Source organism: Aulonocara stuartgranti (assembly GCF_965226115.1).
Source record: "Aulonocara stuartgranti genome assembly, chromosome: 10".
Lineage (NCBI taxonomy): Eukaryota > Metazoa > Chordata > Actinopteri > Cichliformes > Cichlidae > Aulonocara > Aulonocara stuartgranti.
This window is the reverse complement of record NC_138946.1, coordinates 23,462,258-23,478,919: the sequence shown is the minus strand read 5'-3', so window position 1 is coordinate 23,478,919 and position 16,662 is coordinate 23,462,258. Positions and strand designations below refer to the sequence as shown.

The 16,662-nt window shown below is 39.9% G+C and overlaps 1 protein-coding gene and 1 long non-coding RNA gene across 6 annotated transcripts; both read right to left on the bottom strand.

Annotated features, from left to right (window-relative positions):
- Positions 1-1,973: 1,973 nt before the first annotated feature.
- On the bottom strand, positions 1,974-13,158 carry LOC309715172 (uncharacterized protein). Of its 5 annotated transcripts, none has more exons than XM_082548051.1 (5): positions 12,571-13,158; positions 12,109-12,425; positions 11,715-11,900; positions 4,104-4,174; positions 1,974-2,621 (listed from the first exon to the last, which is right to left on the bottom strand). In XM_082548051.1, the coding sequence occupies exons 1-5, from the start codon at positions 13,116-13,118 to the stop codon at positions 2,523-2,525; spliced, it is 1,221 nt and encodes a 406-aa protein (XP_082404177.1). In that variant the 5' UTR covers positions 13,119-13,158; the 3' UTR covers positions 1,974-2,522. The 5 variants fall into 5 exon arrangements, with proteins under 5 accessions (XP_082404177.1, XP_082404178.1, XP_082404180.1 ...); XM_082548050.1 differs by lacking the exons at positions 1,974-2,621; positions 4,104-4,174 and adding exons at positions 7,584-7,935; positions 8,006-8,066; XM_082548052.1 differs by lacking the exon at positions 1,974-2,621 and having other exon boundaries at positions 2,893-4,174.
- Positions 13,159-13,301: 143 nt separating this feature from the next.
- On the bottom strand, positions 13,302-15,467 carry LOC309715173. The gene is made up of 3 exons (XR_014279161.1): positions 15,394-15,467; positions 14,563-14,911; positions 13,302-13,616 (listed from the first exon to the last, which is right to left on the bottom strand). It is a non-coding gene; the product is annotated as an uncharacterized lncRNA (long non-coding RNA).
- Positions 15,468-16,662: the final 1,195 nt, after the last annotated feature.

Sequence of the window (16,662 nt, the reverse complement as noted above, 5' to 3'; positions counted from 1 at the left end):
TTTAAATTGTGCTTCTTCTGTTCTAGAAAAACAGAAACATGTGATCACAGGGTTTTGTTTTTTTCAATGACATTTGTGTTGGTTGTGTCGGTTGCAGGCAAACATTGATCATAATGGTTAGATATTAGGAAATAGCTTAAAATGTGTGCATATTTAACTTGTTGCACTGCCGTAGTGTTACCTGCGTGGGATCTCCTCATGAGCATATGACTGTACCCTGGATGATGATATGTGAGGAGCTTGAACTTGATTCGCTAACAGAAACTAATTTGGCTAGCTTAGCGCACATGTCTTGTGGCAAGATATATGCACTTAAATGTTTTAAGTCATTGGCTGTTCTGCCAAATTGCCACCAACCTGCAACTTTGTGAGCTGACTGTTTCGCGATTTTTGTGTTTTAGACAACAAAAAGAAAAGAAAAAGATGTACAGATCCAGGCTTTTCCTTTACTGTGGTAGTCGCATAGAATGACGTCACTGACACTGGTTTAATATGAAAACAAACTTTGCAAAAAAAAGAAAGAAGAAGAAGTGAGTCGGCGTGTCATCTTTATCGAGCACCATACATGTTTTGCCTCACATTAAAATTATTATTTTTCCTTTTCAAAAATAATTTATATTCAGAGAAGTCAAATATAGCAAATTTGTACAGCTTACACGGCGGGCAGGTGGCGCAGAACACTTGCCGGCCCCTGGCAACTTGAAGCACAGACAGGCCCTGGTTCGAGCCTCGGCTCGAACACACTCACTGAGTTCAGGTCCTATCTGTGTCTTCAGTCTGCTAGGGGGATTCCTGGGCTGCGCAGGGAATCCCAATCCTTTTTTTTTCTTTTCTTTTTTGGGCTGTTGGGGCCTGTATTTACAAAGCTGGGACTATCTCCGTTGTCATGGCTACCAAGAACAACGCCAGCTTGGGGGAGAGCGGAGAGCCGATAAGCAAACACTCATTCATCCTTTCTCCTCTTTCGTTTCACAGCTGCTGCGGTGGGAAACGCTGGGACTTGTGTGGCTATGCAGTTTTTGCATTGTTGGCAACTTTTAAGGACCAGCCTTGAATTTTACACATTTGATAAGTGAAGCCTGGATATATAGTGAAGAGAGCTGGGATAATCTGGACAGAATCTGCAGGCTGCATCTCCAAATCACAAGTGGCTTTAGATCTGACTCTTACAGACAGGCATGCATGTCTCAGGGTGATTACACACTAACACATTGTGATTAATCACACACATTTGTATACATTTTATTAACAAGATAATAAAAAAAAACACTATACAAAATGTGTTTTTGTGACAGGCCGCTAGTAACAAAGTGCTCTCAAGGTTAAATACACATACCGGTAGACATTGAGGGCTAGCAGGAGGGACCATGCGCTTACCTGCTGCTCTCTGGCAGGTAGCTCCATGCCCTCCTGGGTTTTAAATGCACCTTAGAACACACATGCATCAACACTACAATGAGCGGGTGGAGGGAGGTTTGGAGTCTTCTCTCACCCCCATTCTCTGCGACCTGCTGGAGCGGGGGGGGCTAGGAGGAGGAGTTGGCCGTCCGACTGCGGTCTGGGGTGTGGGGCCTCCCTGCTGCTGCGGAGTCGGGGCGGTCTGCCTCCCCCCACCGCAGGGAAAAGGGTAATACCACCTGGGTCTGGGTGCAGTTCCCCCTCCAGGGGCAAGGGTACCTAGACCCGGTTTGTAGGGTACGCTTGGGGAGTGTGATCGTGTGTACAGCGTCTCTTTATGTCTGTCTCCACGTTGGTTGAGTGTGGAGTAAGTGCATATGAGAGCATGAGGGTGGGAATGGATGTTTGTATATGTGTGTGCCTGTATTTCTGTGTCTATATGTCAGGTTGGGTGTCAGGCGCCACCTCTCTGGGGACATCTCAGGCCCTCCAAGGTTTGGAGGCCTATCTCCCCCTACCACCACTTCCCCTGCCAGTGGCGGACTCCCTCAGACATCGGTGCGTTGGTGGTTCTTTGTGTCCGGGGATGGGCGTCCAGGTACACACCGGCTCACTCCTTGGCGGCCGCTTATCGGGGCCTGGAGCCTGGGGCTCGCTCGGGCCACTTCGGAGGTGGGGTGCCCCCGGCCTCTCGGCCTGGGGCTCGGTCACTCAGGCACGGCTGGCTGCCGGCGGAGCTCACGGGCGCGTCACTGCAACTCCCCCTGGCTTCTGCTCCGCGGCTGCTGAGTGAGCCCTCATCTGGGACTCTCCTCAGCTCTTTCTGGGACAGTGGCGCGGCTGCCCCTCTGTTGGTCTTCCTTGGTCTCTTGTGTTCTGGGGGCCTCTGGATGTCTGGAGTTTTGATCTCCTCCATACCTGCTTCATGCCCTGGAGGACGGGGCTGTGGCCCCCCCCCACACCCTCTAGCAGATCATTACATGAAGGAACCTTTTTAAAAAAAACAAGCGCATCCATGCTCACAGGTGTACACATGGGTGATCACACCCACAAACTACACCCTTTTTGGCTCCTACCTCAAAGCACACTGTGTTCTGTTGATCTTATGTGCTGCACAATAATGTTTAATATTTAGTATTTACTGTCATATTCCCATATATCATTGTGATGCTGTTTATTCTATTACTCTTTCCATCACATTTGTGGCTTCTTCTCCGCTGCTTCTAAGTGGAAATTGGTACATTTGACTTCACTACAATTATCTGACATCTTTAGTTGTTATTTTACAGATGAAGATTTGTGCTCATGAAACGCATGAAGTACAATTTTGTTTCTGTAGTTGATCAATCAGTTATTTGACTTGCATGAATTCAGCAACTATTATTATATGTTAAGTCTTTAAAAGTACTTACTGTTGATATTATTTTCTGTAAATTGTTCAAAATCATAAATGTGTGAGAAGCACTCAATCAGGGGCAACTCCAGCATCAAACCTTTAGGAGGGCTCAGCTCAGTCTTAATGTCATGCTTTTAGTGTTGCCTTCAAAAGAAATGTAATTTTTGGATGACCTACAGCAGTGTCTAAGAATAACAGATTTTAATATAATACATCAGCTTTACGGTGGTCACTTTAGTTTAAAACCCGATGCAATGGCACAGTCATGTTGACAGTAAATTTCAAAAACAGTTTAAGAAAAAGCAGATCAGAGGAGAAACCTGCACGGCATTGTTTCAGTCTCTTAACCACATAGAGGCAGGTCCACCAAATCATCAAGTATTTAAAGTACCATTATACAATACAGACAGTTCAAAATCCCCCTGCGACTCCACGTACCTGCACAAGAAGCAAACTGGTAATAGAGCTGATTTTAAATGACAGCTTTTGAATTCATGCAAACCCAAACACTTTGTTGTGCAGACTCAGCACAGAGACTCGTGTACACCAATTCAGAGAGTGGAGAACAGATTTGTAGTCTGTCACATCAGTATAGTGGCATTCATCCTGTTCAAGTTTACAGTGATGTGAATGTTGCTAAATGCTATTATTCACATTAATAGCAGAGTGCTACTGAAAAGCACACAACGCATCCATTTAATGCATGTAGATGTTGTGAAAAATCCACCTGATCTCTGTTAGTTCCAGTCTCTCTGTCCGCGCTTCCTCTTTGTACTGACAATCACACACAAACATTTTATATTCAACTAAAAAAAATAACAAAAAAAATATGTATATATTCTTGTAATAATTATTTTAAGAGCAGTTTCGGATCATCGTTTGATAAGAGCATAGCACCCTGCTTAGTTATGAGCGATCACCATAGATGAATGTGGGCAAAGCAGAAGTGACATATATGTAGCCAGGTGGAAGGTCTTTATTATCGGACATGTCCCTGACTTTGACTTCATGTCCACTCTTACCTGTTTCTTATGTGTGCTGTGTTCCTCCATCTTTCTCCCTTTTTCTCCCCAGCCATGAAGTCTTTTGAATTTTCACTCAATAACAGCACCTTTTAAAGTTATTTGTTTTTATTTATTTAAACATATAGTAAAATTAATATAAAGTGGTACATGTTATGCACTACCTAAAGTGTGAAGTCACAGAATGATACTATTTAGTGCAGTTTTTAATCATTACCAGTCTTCATCTTAGAGCTTGTGCTCTTATTGTGCCATGATGTCTCCTTTTAAACTGTGTGGATATTCACCTCTTCTTCATCCTTCCTGTTCCTTTCACCAAACTGCTCACTCTTGTTCTCCTCTGATCTCACTTCCTGTTCTGGTTATAAGAAGAATGCAGTCAGCATGTGTCAAAGACACTCCCTTAGATTAGATATTTAACATTTTATTTATCAACTATTTTATGCACTAAATCAATCAATTATTAAACAAATATCATATTGTAGAAAAGCAAATAATAATGCACTAAGCAGTTTCATGCCACAAGAGCTAAATGGTCACTTCACTGTATTTATTTCCCACAAACTACTATACCTAGGATCTTCAAGTTTCCACTATAATTCATTAATCTGCAGCGACTGTAGAACATAAAGTATATTGACCTCTATTGCTTTCTTTATGACTTGGCCTGAATACACACACATACACATTTTTGAATAGCACAACAAATGAGGTAATTTTCCATGTGTTTTAATAGGTTTTAGTGATTTATGGGTTTTATGTATGTGTGTGTATTTTGGTCTTCAGTGTAAATTTATACAAACTGTAATTTTTTCAGATGAAAGATCCATTATTTAATGTTGCTTTATGTTGACTCTATGGAGAATAAAGCCTTGCATGAGTGTTGCTATTTTTAATTGTGGAGTGGAAGACCTACTGTACTTGTTGTTTAGTCTGTGATCTGAATGCCAAATTTAACCAAATTGAAAGCAAAGGTTACAGCTGGGATATTCCACACATTTGAAAGACTCATTGTGTAACTCAGATGTTTATGAGCTTTGATCACTCCAGCATAATAATTATCATGTAACTGCAAGAAGACTTAATGAAACTGAAACAATGCACCCTAACACAGGCATTTGAACTGTACGCTAAGGAGTGCATGAAGTGTACCTCTACAGCTGAAAAGAGTTTGACTCTATAATTTCTGGATCTACTGATTTGTTTCTGATGTATCTCTTCTTTTATTTAGCCTGTATTTGTATAGTGCTTTACTAGTCCCTAAGGTCCCCAAAGCGCTTTACACAACCAGTCATCCACCCATTCACACACTGGTGATGGCAAGCTACATTGTAGCCACAGCCACCCTGGGGCGCACTGACAGAGGCGAGGCTGCCGGACACTGGCGCCACCAGTAGGCAACGGGGGAAGTATCTTGCCCAAGGACACAACGACCGCGGCCGTACAAGCCGGGGCTCGAACCGGCAACCTTCCGGTTACAAGGCGAACTCCCAACTCTTGAGCCACAATCGCCCCATTATGAACAGAAAGATGATGAAATCCTCTTTATTTGAGAAAATGTCCTTAAACTATTTTTCCTCCTTCTTACTGAGTTTCCAAGCTACCTCTTTGTTAAGTGAATAAACTATTTGAACAAGAAAGATATCATGGCATTTATGATGATACTGTGTGTGTGTGTGTGTGTGCGCGCAGAGGGGAGGTCAAGACAGGAGCTCGCTGAGTTGACCTGGTACATCAAGTTTGGATTTCCCCAGTTATTGGTAAACAAAAAAGATTTAAACTTAAAAGATTTTGAGTTCATGCACACTAGAAAAAAAAAAATTCTCTTCATCACAATCATTTGTTTAAAAATATGGCTATTTTACTGATCTATGGTTATTATTAAAGAGGAAGGAAAGAAGAAGAGGAAGCCTGAGCCCAGGTTCTGTCCATTTTCATAACAAGTGACAGCACAGACATCTGAGCTTTTTCGTCATAAAGATTGTGATGTGAAGCATCAGCAGGTAAAGTGTCGTTAAAGTGTCACTTCAATAATGCTGCTGGGAGAAAGAAGTGTTGACACATACTAGTTTTGAATAAAAGGTTTAAAACACAAACAGTCGAATCCTAGGTGTTGCTTTTAAGCTTAAAGAATATAATAAGTTCTAAGACAATTCAGTTTACTTCTTACTGTCCATGTTGTGTTGTGGTATTTACTTTATCATGAATGTACACTACTTTGTTCTAGCGACTGTAAAAAAAAATAATTGTATTCATGAAATAAACTAGACTTTCACAGTCTGCATCTTCCACAGTTTTTATGCTTTTTTTCCACTCCAAGTTTGACACAAACCCACAGACAACCAGAGTTAACTATGTGAAGCAATCACAGACACTGTAATGGCTGATTTTTCTAATAAACACAATCAGGTTAACATTAAGGTTTAACATTGAAGGAGATTTGTTCCATAGTCACAGTTATACTTGTATTTCCTTTACTTACATCCAACACTACTATGTTCTGTTTCAGTCCAGGTGCTGGCAGTTTATCCTTTGTTGTTTGGACAAATAAGCTTAAAGCTAAACCTTCATGTTTTTGATGGGAAAGTTTGTTAAACCATTGCTCAACTTATGTCTGCATGAGAGCAGATAATTATGATGTACTTGTAAAAAGACTTGATAAGCAGGTCACAGCTGAATCAAGGGGTAATAAAAATAAGACCACGCGGTCTCAGCACGACTACACATGCAGTGGGTTAGCGCACACATTTGAAAGACTCATTGTGTAACTCAGGATGTGACCCCTTATAAAGGAGACAGAGAAGTTCTGTTGTTCAGTCAAGTAAAACCTGGTGAAAGCGCAATTCTAAGACTCTGGTCGTTGCTTAAGTGTATAGATAAAAAATCTTTTCTTCATACATTCTTTTCTTACTATATTAGTATAATCGCCAAATCGATCATTTAATATTTATCTCCTGAAACGATCTACATTAACTTTTTATCCCTAGAAATGTGTTTCCAGAGTCCCAGGTTTAGTGACTTCCTGTCCACCATCACATTAGCCGAGTAGTTGTCAAATTTGAGGGGAGCAGAGAAGATCAGACACCAGTCAGCAGGTCAGAGGCCATCTCTCATTTCACAAATCAATCACTTGATTTATAAATGGAACAAACACCCCATCAGACCAGGTAATGACCCATTATGAGACAACAGCCGTCTGAGAGGAGATGTTCTGTATCACAAAACATGGGAAACAAACAAACTCTAGGCATTCTGAAATATATAAAGCTCAACAAAAAAAGACAACCATATCAGATCCTGATGTAATTCATTTTGTTGTTGTCTTTATTAGTCATTTAAAAAGAGGTCCAGAAAAAGTGTCCAGGAAGAGATTCTACTATTTATGCAGCACTGCCCCCGTGTGGCCACAAAGACACACAACAGCTTCATTTCTCAGCCTGTTGCCTTCTTTTTCCTTCATGATGTAAACAGTGAATGAACCGAAAGAAGTCAACCCATAAACTGTTAAACTGATACAACAATCATGATGATTATGTAACAAGTTGTAGTTGACTTTCTGGTGGTCGTTTTGGTATACAATTTAAAAGCCATTTTCTTTTATAAATACACCATACACTTTGTTCTTGACCATTTCTTTTCCTCATATCCTTAACGGACAGTGGAGGAACACTACATCTAGCTTCTGTTTAACATTTATCCAGGCGCCCCCACACTGTACCTCTACAGAAACCAAGGGAGAGACAGACACACAAAGATTTCCACTTGAATCTTGATCTCAAAATAGAAAAAGTTTTATCACAAAATAATTACAAGAGCACAAATAAAAACTCGAAACCAAAGACAAATGAAATAAAAGGGCAAGGCCCTGCGACTGAACACAGCACATCTTGCACACCTTTAAAATTCACAAATTTCAGTTTTCTTTGTCAGTCTGTGGTATTAAAAAAAATCTCAACATGATGACCAATGTTTGACCTTTCACCTCTAGCATAGTTTTCTCTGGATTTCAATCTGGCCACTCCTGAAATGACATTTATCAGTGTATGTACAGCATCCATTTTTGGTTTAGACAGTCTGACACAGACCGTCTCCATGGCAACCTCCGAGACTCTTCTTTTCCTAAAAAAAAAAAAAAGTCTCTATATGACCACCAACAAACCTGTTACACCATATTTTTTCACCAGCTCACCTTTGCTGAAGGTTCTCATACAAATCTAAACATCTTTTGAGAAAGTCCACATCACTCTGATCTGTAATGAAAACAGAAAAACAATGACAACACCAGCAGAGGCCTCCGACATAAACCTGGCAACATAAATCTAGATAACTTTGCTTATTTATCTCTTAAAACATTCAACAAAGATTAAAAATTCTAACAAATATACCAATATAAATATATATTCCAGAAACAGGACATTCCAGTTAGATCCTCTCCAAACTTATACTGGGCAGCTCAGCCCATCATCCACTTTTACAAAACAGAAAGCCGCCTGATACAACAGCCCCAAAAGTGACAAAAATCCACCTCCAAAAAGCAAAACTTCTCATAATGGAAAAACAAAAAAGATTGTCAATCCTATCAAACACTTTCTCTTAATCTAAAGAAATTATTCCAACATCAAACTGTACAATTTACAAATAACTACCAAGTCTCTCATGAGAAAACTCTTGTTCACATTAGAGCTGTGTGGTACACAGTACGACTGATCCCTGTGAGTGATTCATTTCACAAAGTGTTTCGGCCTGGTGGCCAGTACTTTTGAAGGAAGTTAGTAATCTGTGCATAACAGAGCCACGTCTCCATTTCTAAGCAGAGACAAATCTCTGTTTTTTAGGGAGAAGAGAGAGCCCCACATGATGGCTCGATGCCAGTAACAGTCTTTTACAGAAGTCTGCAGGCAGCCCACCCTGTGCAGGAGCCAGCTGACCAGCAGCAGCACTAATCTCCTCCAAAGAAAAGTTAGCATCCAGGACAGCTCTGTCCTCAGAGCTCAGCTGAGGAAGCCCCTGCAGCAGCTTCTCCACTCAAGCTTTATTACTTTACTCCATCCCTAACATGGTGGTGTAAAAGTCCACGGCATACTGACCTGCTCTGCATCCAGGAAAAACCACTAACGCCACATAAACTACACTAACAACACCATACACAATTACACTAACTCATAATCAGCCTCACAACACACCACACATAAAAAAAAACACAACTTTCAGCCAGACAAACCACACAGTCCACCAAACTCCCATCATTCACAAGAGAGAGGGAGAGATATAAAACGAGAGAGTTTAGTGGATGTGTGTTTGTGTGTGTGATACACACAATTTATGAATGTACTCTCCAATAAAGGTTATGTAGTTGATGAAAAGTGGGTTAGATTAAATGTTTACATTTCTTGTGCATGAAGTAAACTATAATATTTATATGTAAAATTCCACACCTACACCTGTGCGCCCTCACACTGCAGCACATTTTACTCCCCTGGTTGCAGAAACCATTCTATATTTTGTCACAGCTGCAAAAGAAGCTCCACTCAAAGAAACTCAAAGTTGATGGAGAGGAAGAGATTTCAGAACATGAGGCAGGAAGGTGGGGAGAGAGTGAGGCGGTATGGCACACAGGAAACGGTCGAGGGCAGACTCAAACCCAAGCTCCTGCAGTGGGAACTCTAACGTTTAGTACATGTGTCCCCACTCAGCCAGGTGAGATATAGCAGAACCATCAATTCAGAGTCTGACAGTAAGGGTGAAGACGAGCCTGACTGTTGGTCTGCTCCAAAACAAGCCCATAAGCAAGCTTTGAAATAATATGTTACAAAAGTGTGAAACTGCGACATGAAATTTGATTTGAAAATGAAATTCATCCTGATCAGGAGCTGTTATGATCTAAATGGTGTTCTAGATCCAGTAAGCATTCATTCAACTTGTATGCAGCAAAATTAAAAATAAGTTACCACATGTTGTTTTTTAATTTGGTAAATAATTGATAAAATGTTAAAAGTACTGGTCGTACCTTAGCCACATGTTTTTTCTGTGTCCTGAACTACAAGGTTTCTGGACAGGGTATTTTGCTATTATGTCAACTGTTCTTGGGGTAACTCTTCATCCTTGTCCTCTGATTGCTGTATTTGGGATTCCTGTTCGCTCACTTACACTTGATTCCACACAAAAGGATATTATAGCCTTCACATCCCTATTAGCGAGACGTCTAATATTGTTCCATTGGAAGTCTGTTAAGTATCCTACTGTTTCCCGGTGGCTTGAAGATGTCATGTTTTTTTTAAAACTTGAAAAAATTAAATATACGTTGAGAGGTTGCACAGCCAAATTTTTTTCACAAGTGGCAACCCTTTATCTCTTATTTTGCTAGTCTAGAGGTATTGCCTGTTTAAATCTACTTTTGTTACTGTTATATTCCTCTAATATGTTTGATGGTTGTGTTGATCTGTGTGGGACTGGGGGGCGTTGTGGTTTGTTTTTTTTTTGTTTTATATATATATATATATATATATATATATATATATATATATATATATATATATATATATATATATATATATATATATATATATATATATATATATATATATATATATATATATATATATATATATATATATATACACACACACACACTTAGGAAAATGAAGAAAGGTTGACTGTATTTCGGTAACTACTTACAGAAAAAGATTGATGAGCACAAAAAAAAAAACCACAAAAAAAAGAAACAAACTTTAATTGTTTCTGATTAGAAGCTGTACAATCCGGACTGACTTTAACAAATGTGCTATAGGCTCACCTGGAAAATAGTGAGCTTTAAAAGACTGATTTTGTTCCAAAGGCTTGCACAGACCTCAACCAATCCTAAGGCTAATTAGCACGGCTAGAATTTTAAAAACATTTGTTAAATGATGTCATTGCTAACATATACCTGTTTTAGAGCATGGTGAGTAGCGAGAATGCAAAGTTATTGTTACCTCTAAAAAGAAAAATGTGAAGATGTGATATTAGCATGAGCTATATAGTATCTCCAAAAGTTGATTCTGTTCATCTGGACTTTACGTTTTGTGGGAAAAACGTTTCGTCACTCATCCAATTGACTTCTTCAGTCTCAGCTGACTGCAGGTTTCCCCAATCTTATAAACAGTGCATGTATATGGTTACCTGCCCCCTTGCAAAACTTTGCTAGACCCGTCCCTGCACAGTTACCAGCTGTCAGTAAAAAAGGATCCTGATGTTATTTGTCTCTTAGAAACAGTTCATAACTTCCCTTCAACTTATTCATGTCACCTAAAAGGTAAACCTGTTTCTCCATCACCTGTTCAGCTCTGATGATTCAGTAAGGACATCTCCTGGTTTCATCTTCACGTTTCCCTCTCACCATATATCCAAACCGATATCATGACCAGCAGCTGTTACAGCTGTGGCTCCAGCCAACATCAGCTGATACTAGAAAGTAATATTAAATAAATTCTAATAGCAGCTGATCAAGTTTTAACCTGCTGCTGTTGTTTAGAGCGACCACCGCTGGTTTCCTCTTTCTGGCTCGAAATGCACGATAAACAAACAAGAGAGAAAAGCGATCAGCTGATCATTGATCAGTTTCATCATTTAAGTAGCAACAGGAGAGGGAGAGAGAATGGGAGAAGAAGAGGCAGCTGGCCACGTAAAGACACAGAAGAACTCCAGCTTTGTGTATTTTTTTTTCATTCAAGCTGGACATTCAAGCACACTTTACTTTCTGAACCTTTTGTTCAGTTTCAGCAAGAGCTGGTTTTCTAAATTAACAGAGGCAATCCGACTTCGTTTGGCTGTGAAGAGTAGACCAGCACAGCTAAAAAGTCGTTCACACGCAGCAGAAGCAGGCAGAGCTGTGTTCAGTTTAAGAGAGAGGTTTTTGATACCTGAGAAGGAGTGCAGCAGCTCCATGGTGTCTGTGGCACAAGCAAGGTAACCATCAAGCTCAACTGCACTTTGCAGCCTTCTGGAGATTGGTCTGGAGAAGAATTCATCTTCATCAGATGACTCTCTTTGCTGATCCTCACTCTCATGCTCTGTCGTTTCAAGATGTTGTTTGATGTATGTCAAGGCTGTAATTGCAAGTAGATAACACAATTTTGTTATTTACATTTCAGTGATTATTCCTGAACACAAATTTAAAAACGGCAAATTCTCAAAAAGGACTGTTTAGTATTCGGGACAGACCATCAATAACTTACAATGTATTAGGTGAAATACTCACTTAAGCATGTGTTCAAATGTAAAAATACACAAAAATGGGATCACATGAATCCTTACCAGCCTCTGTTACATCTGCTCTGTCAGTCCAGGAAGTCTTGAACTTGGGTAAGAGGACTGCAGCTGCAGCCAACTCTGGATCCTCCATCATCGCTCCAAAACGCTTTTGAAGGCCATTTTGCAGGACTCTGATGAGTGGCACGCATGTCTTGCTTGATGTCTCCAGCCTGCTAAGTTTGAACAGTAGTTGTTGGATTACTGGCAGGAGCCATCCCATAAAGGAAGTGGACTCAGACTGAAGAATGTTTGAAGCTTTCACCAGTGGCTTCATGGTGGTACAGTACTCCCTAAGGAATGCAACTTCTGCAGGACTCAACCTGTAAGACACAACAACAAAACCCACCATGACTATAACAGGGATCTTCTGATTTAATATTAAGAGTCTGCTCACGTTTTTAACCATCCATTAAGGAAAATTCACAAGATTTGCAACCATATTGGTAGGTGTCCAATTTTACTCACATTTTCACCTTGAACTCCTCACAAATGCTCCTGATGGCATTTTCCCCCTTCTCATCAATGATGCGTATTATCCTTTCAATGGCAAGGTAGGTTGAATTCCATTGTGTTGCATTGGGACGAATGATCTGTAGTTCACACTTGTCCTCTACCACTTCATTAGCCAAATGAGTTTTGTTCCAAATGGCCTGGCATTTTGCAAAGCATGCACGGGAGAGCCTCTCGTAGGTTTCCTTCATGCTCTCTGCTAGGGCAGCATCAGATGTTGCCACAAGGTTTAGCAGGTGACATGCACATCGCTGATGAGACGGGAGTTGATACTCCAAACCAGAGTCTTCATCAAGAATTGCACTTGCCTCATGGTAGTCAATATGGTCAGTCAGGTCAATAGTTTCTGGGTCTGTTTCATCTTCAGCTTCATCTGCATCATTTTGTGCCCCAAACAGTGGATCCAACTTTGTCAAGGCCTTCCACATATCAGTTGTGGTTCTTACAACTTTGCCTCTAATCTTGTATTGGCAATGGATATCATCAAGCGCACCAGCAAGCATGTCAAATGTGTGAGACCCTCTCAATCTTTTGCATGCTGGTGCTGCATCTTCTTTCCAGGGACTCTTCCTCCAATGGCATGTGACTCCAAGGTAACTTTTCTGATGAGCTGACCAACAATCAGTAGTGGTAGCAACAAATTTGACTTTATCCAATGCTGCAACCAAAGTCATCTCCATGTGATCAGCAGCTTCACAGATTCTGGCACGGACAGTGGGTCTGGAGAGGACTTTGGCTTGAGGTTGTAATGTGGTAACCAATTCTTTGAAAGATGGCTGTTCTACCACTGCAAATGGCTGTAGACCCTCACATATGAAATTGATGACAAGCATGTCAACAGTTGCTTGTGGAACATGTTTGTTTGCAGCTCTCAACATCAGGTCTGGTAACTTGGCTTGTGTATTTGCTGAGAGCTTGTTTGGTGTGGCTGTGGCCTTTCGCTGACGAGATGTTGATGCCACAGTGATATTGTACTGCTCAATCTTCGATGGATGTTTCCTCTGTAGAGATAAATATTATCATACGTCAGGTTCATACATTACTTCATAACATCACTGTGATTAACACTACAGGAAAACATTTTTAAAACATCATTCAACTAGACATGAGCTAATCTTTGATTGTTTAGCATAGTATAAAAGAGTGGTGAATTTGGTCAAATCTTGCAGATATATTGCTGTATTTATTTACAAATGTAAACCAATTTTGAACGATCATTGCGAAAAACATGAATTTCTGTATACATTCCAAGTTCTGTAATCTGTATACTATCTGTAAAAAGAGTATCGACCAATGTATCAGTATCTAAATTTTTAAGTCCTTTTTATCAGTATCACCCTAAAGTTTTCAGTATTAGTCAGGTTCTAAAAATACTAAGAGAGCAAAATATGTGTATATAGCAAATGTAATTTAAGGAAAGGGATCACATACACAAAAATGCTGCCCATACAGCTAACAAATAAAAACAATCCACATTATGTTCTTTAAAAAAATATATCATATTGGGAAACATATAACCCTACTGATTAAGAGCCACGTCACTATGATAGACCTATATCAGGCCAATGATCCTGATCAACTGATCCATCAAGCGGGCTCTGGTACATGTCAGCTGAGAGCTGGAAGATTAATTTGAGATGGAGCTCAGCACTGTGTTCAAATTTTGTTTTTGTTTTTTATATAGGCCAGCTGATTGTAGGCCTGTGAGTTTTAAATGACTACAAATTTAATTTATTGTAATGACGGTGGTTATCCAAATAATAAGCTAAAACATTCCTACGAATTTAGCTCAATTATGCATGCACACACGCACATTAGCTAGCTCCGTCTTATTTTAATATCAGGCTAACCAATGGCGGTGACAATATCTCAGCCAAACTAATAACCTTAACACACATGAAAAATAAGAAGGCAATATTGTACACGTATAGTTGTAAAACCTCTTACCTCAATGTGTTTTTTTTTTTTTAGATTAGACGCTGAAGTCTTGTAAGCTGAAATGACTGTAGAGGTCAAACAAAGTTTGCACTGCATCTGGACGCTGTCTCCTTTTCTCCCTCTGCACATGAAAAATTCCTCCAGGTATGGCCACGGGCACACGTCCTCCGTCTTTTCTACGTCGTTTTCATGGTTGACAGTTGTCCTCTGTCTCCATTTTGGCTTCTTTGTCTCCACATCTTCCGTCTATAAAGTAGTTTGTACTCCACCATGTAGCACCTCCAGACACCTGTGCCTGCTGCTGCATCAGAGTTTATTCTTTGCTTACGTCTTAAATTGGCCGGTCGGGATTGCACGGCTTTATTGGCTGCAAAAATGCAGACGAAAGGTTTGAATATTAATTCAAATTGTGGGCGTACTCAGTAGATTACATGGTGTAAGTTGTACTCAAGTATGAGTAAAATTACACACTTGAAAAATTACTCATAAAAGTACAAGTACCCAAAAAATCTACTTAATTACAGTAACGTGAGTATTTGTAATTCATTACTTCCACCCCTGACAGTAAATGACCATAAATTAACTGTAAATTACACTGCGGTGAGCTCCATTCATATCCGGTTGTTCAGTGATGACGCCACGAATCCTACTTCCGGGTCTAAAGTAGTCTGCGTTTAATATGGCTTTTGTGTTGTTAACATGTTTAATGTTATGTATTTTCTTCTATTTGATCTCAAAAGAAAGGGAGGTCAACAGGGATCACTGACTGTCAGTGATCCCTGTTGACCTCCCTCGGCTTTTATTACCGCTAATCATTTATTTAAGCTCAGTTTTTAAAACCTTAGGATGTAACTACAGCCCAGCCCATGCAGCAGTATATGAATGACTAACCTCGTATTTTGGATGGATTATCTCAGTTGTTCTCCTCGCGTATAGGTGTAACGGAGAAACAGCCAATCAAATCGCAGCTTTTCGGGCATTGGAAAAAAATTGGGTTTTTTTTACACTGAACTGTCTGAGCGCGGGTTCGAGTCCTGGTTGGGACAAAGGTTGTGTTACATTATCAAAAGTTAAACACCATTTTCAATTTACTTATTGTGGATAACATTTATTTTTCACTTTGCTTTTAATTTTTATTTCATTATCATTTTATTTAGATTATATAGTGTTATGGCCTGTGGAGCAATTTTTCTGCATTACGTACCTATACTGTCATAACTCAGACTGTATCATGACAGTCTTGAGATGATACATACCAGACATATAGTCTACAATTATGCAGACATCCAACTTTTAATAAAAAGACTAAAGCTAAAACTATAATACAGATACATTCTGATGACATAGAAAATGATGCTTATACATAATTTAAACAAGGCATGTCTGTAATAAGTCATCTGTCTGCTTCCTGGTGGCTGTTAGTTTATATCTATTCATTTTCCAGCACAAACTCAGTACTGACATCATTACTTTATTCCAGTCATGCTCTTGCCAGCCTCCACTCTGCATGCTTTAAATCTGTTGCTCTTCTGCTTCTACCATTCTGTGTTTCAGATCCTCAGCTATGCAGCCCGCCTCCTCTCCTTTCTCCTCCTCACCGTGGTCACTCAGAACCCTGTCCCAGCCTCCATCTTCATCACTACCAGCATTTTGACTCTGGGGTGTGGCTTATGCAAAATCCTGTCACTGCTGAGATTTCTTCTGCTATGATGGGTCATTGGAGTCTAACTGCCTAACAGTTACATTTATTTCTGTATCTCAATAAATCATGTTCGGTTTTTCCACATGATCTCTCCTTATTGAACTGCTTTTGTAGATAAGCTTCAAGCCAGAAAGCAACAATACCTAAACCAAAAATATTATCATCAGAAGTGAGAAAGTGTCTGGACTATCTCCAGCTGTGTTGCATGTATTAAAGATAACTTCAGACACTGTCTGGTTGTCATGTCTGAAACAGGCTGTATAGTCACACAGATAAAAGACAGCAGTCATGTTTCTAATATTACAAATCAACCAGAAAGATTATAAAGATAAAAGCTGTGAGACCCCACTAGAGAAAGGATGGCTTGTTATCATTACATGAAGTGATTTAGAAATAATATGTAAGCT

What these genes read in the sequence shown, in the direction of transcription:
- LOC309715172 (XM_082548050.1), bottom strand. Translation starts at nt 13,118, where the DNA reads ATGCTTGCTGGTGCGCTTGATGATATCCATTGCCAATACAAGATTAGA. An exon ending in GCTGCTGCACTCCTTCTCAG is followed by an intron (nt 8,067 to 11,714) that starts GTATCAAAAACC and finishes TTTTCATTACAG; the next exon opens with ATCAGAGTGATGTGGACTTT. An exon ending in TATGAGAACCTTCAGCAAAG is followed by an intron (nt 7,936 to 8,005) that starts GTGAGCTGGTGA and finishes TTTTTTTTTTAG; the next exon opens with GAAAAGAAGAGTCTCGGAGG.